At 37.8% G+C, this 6000-nt stretch overlaps 1 protein-coding gene and 1 non-coding gene across 2 annotated transcripts; one reads left to right on the top strand and one right to left on the bottom strand.

The window, feature by feature from the left end:
* The first annotated feature begins 234 nt into the window (after window positions 1-234).
* Window positions 235-1256, top strand: LOC140816838 (transcription factor MYB114-like). Its single transcript, XM_073176320.1, has 3 exons — window positions 235-597; window positions 697-826; window positions 902-1256. Exons 1-3 carry the CDS (start codon window positions 456-458, stop codon window positions 1176-1178), a joined length of 549 nt encoding a protein of 182 aa, XP_073032421.1. The 5' UTR covers window positions 235-455; the 3' UTR covers window positions 1179-1256.
* A 3229-nt stretch (window positions 1257-4485) lies between these two features.
* On the bottom strand, window positions 4486-4591 carry LOC140817615 (small nucleolar RNA R71). The gene has a single exon (XR_012114828.1). It is a non-coding gene; the product is annotated as a small nucleolar RNA R71 (small nucleolar RNA).
* Between the last annotated feature and the right edge of the window lie 1409 nt (window positions 4592-6000).

The following is a 6000-nucleotide window of genomic DNA, read 5'->3' as shown; positions in this document are numbered from 1 at the left end:
AAAAACTTAAAAAATCCTAACTGTGTTATAATATATTTATAAAAGATGAATTTATATTATTATATAATATGTTTTTAAAAAAAGTTACGAGACTTTAAAAAAATAGACCTGTTGCATTGACACAATGATGATTGATACATCTGCACACCTCCTTTGCGAAACTGTACGACAGCAATGGTAGTTGAAGTCCATTGTCTTGCCGTGTAGGGAATTGGCTCCATCGATGTGTGCTATGCTACCACTGCATATGCACACACGCGTTTCACTAACCAGTCAGCTGCCACTATTTCTGTATCTCTTCAACCCCCGCTACGATTTTCTCTTCATTACTCACTATATATAGATATATATATATATATATAATATAAAAAAGTAACGTCTGTGCGAAAATTAAAAGAAACCTGAGCAAAACTACGATTTTTAAATTATTTTTGACTTCTGAATATAATATACATATGGGTTCGGAGGATGGAGGGAAAAGTGGATCGGTGTCATCGGTCAACAAAGGTGCTTGGACAGCCGAAGAGGATAGAAAACTAGCTCACTGCATAGAGAAACATGGCCCCAAGAAGTGGAAATCAGTGGCTAACAAATCAGGTGGCGGCTAATTTAATTTTGAAAAATATTACAGATGATATATATATATATATATATATACACAAATTATTATTATTATTTTTTATCCTTGATTTGTAGGTTTGAATAGGTGCGGAAAAAGTTGCAGGTTAAGATGGTTGAATTATCTGAAACCTGATATTAAGAGAGGCAATATCTCTGATGCAGAAGATGATTTGATACTTAGACTTCACAGGCTTTTAGGAAATAGGTATGTTTATAATAATCAGAATAGTATGATTTTTCATTTTCATGTAATTTGATTGATTCATTCGTAAAAATGTAGGTGGTCTTTGATTGCTCGGAGAATTCCAGGCAGAACGGATAATGAAATAAAGAATTACTGGAATTCTCATTTGAATAAGAAAGCGAAACTAATGGAGAAATTACCAGCTTTCCCGATAACGCACTCGTGCTTGGGGAATGATCAGAATTCAATGGAGAGTTGTTGTGATCATGCGCGGGATGAAGAAGAAACCAGTGGATCGTGTGAACCATCCGTTGAAGGAACATGCGGGTTGGAATGGGTCAAATTTTTTCTTGAACTCGAGGGAGATGCGTAATTTTTGTTCTTGGATATTTATTCTATATGTGATGACTATTGGATTGGATATTATATAAATTATGAAAATTTGTCGTGACCATGTTCTTCATCCGTATATATATTATTAAATATTTGAAAATTAAAAATTAATGTCACATTTTTTTCTTCTAAAAATTTAATTATTCAAATACGACAAAAACTTGTGTGAGATAGTCTCATTAGTTGTATTTGTGAGACAGATCTCTTATTTGGATCATCCATGAAAAAGTATTATTTTTTATACTTAGAATATTATTTTTTATTGTGAATATGGATAAGATCGACTCGTCTCACAGATTAGGTCTGTGAGACGATCTCATATGAGACTCACTCTTCAAATACATATTGTCTTTTTTTTTTATGACAACATACACGTGAGATGATTCGAACACGAGAAACCTGATAATCTGACAGATGGTGAGATCACAATCTAAGTCCCGTCTCACTTATTGTCTTATTATAATATCATGCATGATTACAAGAGCTTTTATCCCACGCCACTCAATTTAATTTGTCCGTATCTCTACCGACTTGACTTTCAACTTTATAAATTGGCTACACTACCTTTCATCAATCTTATTAATGCTTAAATATTAATAACAGGGAATTGGTCTTCAGTTGTAGTGATCGATTTTTTTTATGTTCAGTCTCTCTGGTTATTTTTTTAATACCGTATTTTCACATGAAATGTAAAACATTTCCACATAAAATGTACCACATTTTGTATGACATATTACCACAATTTTGTGGGTAGGGAGTGAATCCAAAGAAATGTTTTGATTGGAGATTTTTCACCAACTTTTTCTATTAATAAATGCACTCAATAAATACTTTAGGAATTTTTTTGTATTTATCTATATTATATTAATAAGTTTGAAATATTTAGAGTAATTAATTTTTAATATCATAATATGTTTTAATAATTTTACGTATTAATAAAATTTTAAAATTTAATGTATGTTACATGTAACTTAGCAGATAGCCTTTGTTTCTCAAGCAAGTTGAAGGTTTAATTCTTATTTATGTCTTTTTTTTTTCCTTCTAATTTTTTAATTCATACTTACAACGTAATTTCTCACTATTTTTTGTAACAATATTTTGCCATCATTTAAATATAAATCAAATTAATTATAAAAAATATTGTACAAGTATGTCAATTGATAGGTGGTGTTTTTACGTGTTTATTGCATTAGTTTTAGTTGTGTTTGCATTGTGCATGCATGCATTTCATCTACATTTTGTTCATTTTAGAATAATCATTGTCATTTTATCATGTCTCACTCGTGTGTGGTGAATCTGCAGGAAAAATGGTCGGAAAGCGGAGAAAAATGTGGAATCCAAGAAGTTGGACAGAATACTTGGCGCCCGAGCGGTAGAAATTTACCGCCCGGGCGCCACAGAAGACCAGCCGAGGAAACAAGACAGAACGTTGGCGCTCGGGCGGTGATTTTCTACTGCCCGAGCGCGAGAAGGTGTCTTCGGAAGCCATCGTTACAGAAAGTTGGCGCCCGAGCGGTACTTTTATACCGCCCGGGCGCGAAGAAGACAAAGGGCCAAGACAGAGAGTGTGGCGCTCGAGCGGTACTTTTCTACCGCCCGAGCGCCGCCTATTTTTGGAAAATCTTGGACGCGATTTCCTACCTTATTTTGGATGGGGGTTGCTATGGAAAGGGGTTGGGTCGACTTTTGAAGATTAAGCAGACAGATTTGGAGAGCAAAAAAGGATTTTTGGGGAGAGCTTTTGCACTTGGATTGAAGATTCGACGGTTTCCGGGCATCGTTCTTCGCAGATTTCGTCACGCCTAGTAATTCTAGTTTATTTTTCTTTGTTTAAACATTGTTTTGCTTATTTTAATTATGAATTCTAGTAGCTAACTTTCATATTTGTTGGGATTGAAGGGGATCCTACCCCAAACTTTTAGTTGATTAATTTATATTTTGAGTTGTGCGTTGCTCTTGATTGTATTACGATTTTTATTGTGTCGTTTGAGCGTAGCTAACTCTTACGACAATTTTATATCACGAGTGAGTTCGAGAGAATAACTAGTGATAGGATCGAGTAGTATAATCTGCGGATCTACAATTTGCATAGACATATGAAATTGGATACGTGCCGATAGTCATAGTCCTTAGGGTCGAAAACTAGGGGATTTCATCAATCGAAATGCGGTTCATTCTTGATAAATGATTAAAGACATTTAATTACTTCATTGAGTGAATTAGTTTGGCATAGCTCGAGAGAGTGTGTTCAATTGAATAGGAAATCCTGTCGGAAGCGTAGAACACAATCGAACGAATTAATTAATTAATAAGGGGTAGGTGAACCAGAAGTCCCAACAAATTCTTTTATCATTTGAAATTTAATCCATTGGTTTAGCATTCATATTTTATCATTTAATCGCTGAACTTGTTTATTTAATTTTCTTGCATTTTAGTAGTTATAAACAAACAATCAAATTTCGTCGCTAAAGTTTTAATAACTAAAATAATAATTGTTAAATACAGTCTCCAGTGGAACGATACTCGTATTCATATACACTATACTATTACTTGACATCGTGCACTTGCGATTTATTTTGAGCATACAAAATCATATTTTCATTGGGGATTTTACTGTGCAAGTTTTGCTCGATCAAGTTTTTGGCGCCGTTGCCGGGGACTGTTAATCTACAATTATATTTTTAGTTATTTTCTTTAGTGTATTTTATTTTTACCGAACTAACACTCCATATTTTAATTCAGATATCTCTTCCGGTGCATGCCAAAGTCACTTGACTTGGAGCCTGAGTGTGACCCTGAAATTGAAAGGACTTTCCGCAGGCGAAGACAACAGCAAAGACTTAAGGAACTGATGGAGAGGCACGAGCCAGAGCAGGAGGCGGAGCGCCAAAACGAGAGACGAATTGAGATGCCACGCCGCATACCCATGTTAGAGTATGCCCAGCCTTCTTTGGATGGTGCACGCCCCAGCATTGTGAGGCCGATTGTGCGGGCAAACCAATTCGAAATAAAACCAGCCATTATCCAGATGATTCAGAACACCGTCCAATTTGGAGGAACTGCTGTGGACGATCCAAACACACACATCGCGGATTTTCTTGAGATTTGCGATACTTTTAAATTTAATGGAGTTTCTGATGATGCTGTTAGACTGCGTTTATTTCCTTTCTCTTTGCGTGATAAAGCTAAAGCTTGGTTGAATTGTTTATCTGTAGGTTCGATAGCTACATGGGAGGACATGGCGAAGGCGTTTCTCATCAAATACTTTCCTCCATCGAAGACCATGAAGCTGCGGGCAGACATCACAACATTTGCTCAGTTCGATCAAGAGTCACTATACGAGGCATGGGAGCGTTTCAAAGACCTATTACGAAGATGCCCACATCACGAGTTGCCACTTGGGTTAGTCGTTCAAACCTTCTATTATGGCTTGCTTACTCCTAATCGTACTATGATAGATGCTGCTGCTTGTGGAAATCTATTGAGAAAAACTGCTGAGGAAGGGTATGAGCTACTGGAGGAGATGGCTGCTAGCAGTTATCACCCTCAATCTGACAGGAACAATCAGCGGAGAAGTGCAGGGATTCACCAGGTAACTGATTTATCTGCTATTACTGCACAACTTGATGTGTTAAACAGGAAACTGGATGGCTTGAACATGGGTGGCACGGCTATGCGTTTGCAAGAGGTATTCTGTGAGAAATGTGGGGGTGAGCACTATGTGAAAGACTGTCAAGATGACAATCCATTCTATGTGCCCGAAGGAGCACCGGTACATCAAGTGGGAGTCCAAAACCGCCCAAGGCATGACCCTTATTCGAACACATACAATCCTGGGTGGAGGCAACATCCTAACTTCTCATGGGGCGGTCAAAACAGTCAAACTAGACCGCAAGGAGGACAACAATATGGCAAACAACCAATGTACAGATCCGATCCTCCTAGAGAAGAAAAGTCCAACTTGGAGCAAATGATGTCTAAGTTTATTTCATCCACTGAAACTAGACTTCAAAATCAAGATGCGTCGATTAAGGGGCTCGAAACTCAGATTGGGCAATTGGCCAAGATGATAGCAAATCGAGAGCCGGGCACCTTGCCAAGCAACACCGAAACTAATCCAAAAGAGCAAGTGAAGGCCATTGAGTTGAAGAGTGGAAAGATTTTGGAGCCTAGAGAGAAAGAGAAAAGCCAAGTATCGGATGAGCATGCTGAGGCGTCAAAAGGTAAGTCATCTAACTCTACACCAGCACCCACGGCACATCCTAAGATTGTTATCCCCCCGCCTTTCCCCGCAGCATTGAAAAAGGCAAAACTAGATGCACAATTCGGTAAATTTCTTGAGGTGTTTAAAAAATTGCATATCAATATTCCCTTTGCCGATGCTTTAATGCAAATGCCTAGTTATGCCAAATTCTTAAAGGACATCTTAGCTAACAAGCGAAAATTGGAGGATCACATGACAGTGAACTTGACTGAGAGTTGCTCTGCTTTGGTGCAAAACAAAATCCCACCGAAACTAAAAGACCCAGGGAGTTTTTCTATCCCTTGCATGATTGGTGATGTTGTTTTTCGTAAAGCGTTGTGTGATCTTGGTGCAAGTATTAATCTGATGCCCTTATCTGTTTTCAGGAAACTCGGATTAGGAGAGCCTAAGCCGACGAGGATGTCTTTACAACTGGCTGACAGGTCTGTCAAGTACCCCCGCGGAGTGATTGAGGATGTGCTAGTGAAAGTGGACAAATTCATTTTTCCTGCGGACTTCGTGGTGCTTGATATGGAGGAGGATGCGGAGATGCCTCTGA

Source organism: Primulina eburnea, chromosome 16 (genome assembly GCF_022965805.1).
Source record: "Primulina eburnea isolate SZY01 chromosome 16, ASM2296580v1, whole genome shotgun sequence".
Classification (NCBI taxonomy): domain Eukaryota; kingdom Viridiplantae; phylum Streptophyta; class Magnoliopsida; order Lamiales; family Gesneriaceae; genus Primulina; species Primulina eburnea.
The sequence above is the reverse complement of the archived record's forward strand: the minus strand, read 5'-3'. Positions and strand labels throughout refer to the sequence as shown.

Coding starts and splice junctions, on each gene's coding strand:
- LOC140816838 (XM_073176320.1), top strand. CDS start 456: ATGGGTTCGGAGGATGGAGGGAAAAGTGGATCGGTGTCATCGGTCAAC. Junction 598..696: donor ATCAGTGGCTAACAAATCAG/GTGGCGGCTAAT, acceptor CTTGATTTGTAG/GTTTGAATAGGTGCGGAAAA. Junction 827..901: donor CACAGGCTTTTAGGAAATAG/GTATGTTTATAA, acceptor GTAAAAATGTAG/GTGGTCTTTGATTGCTCGGA.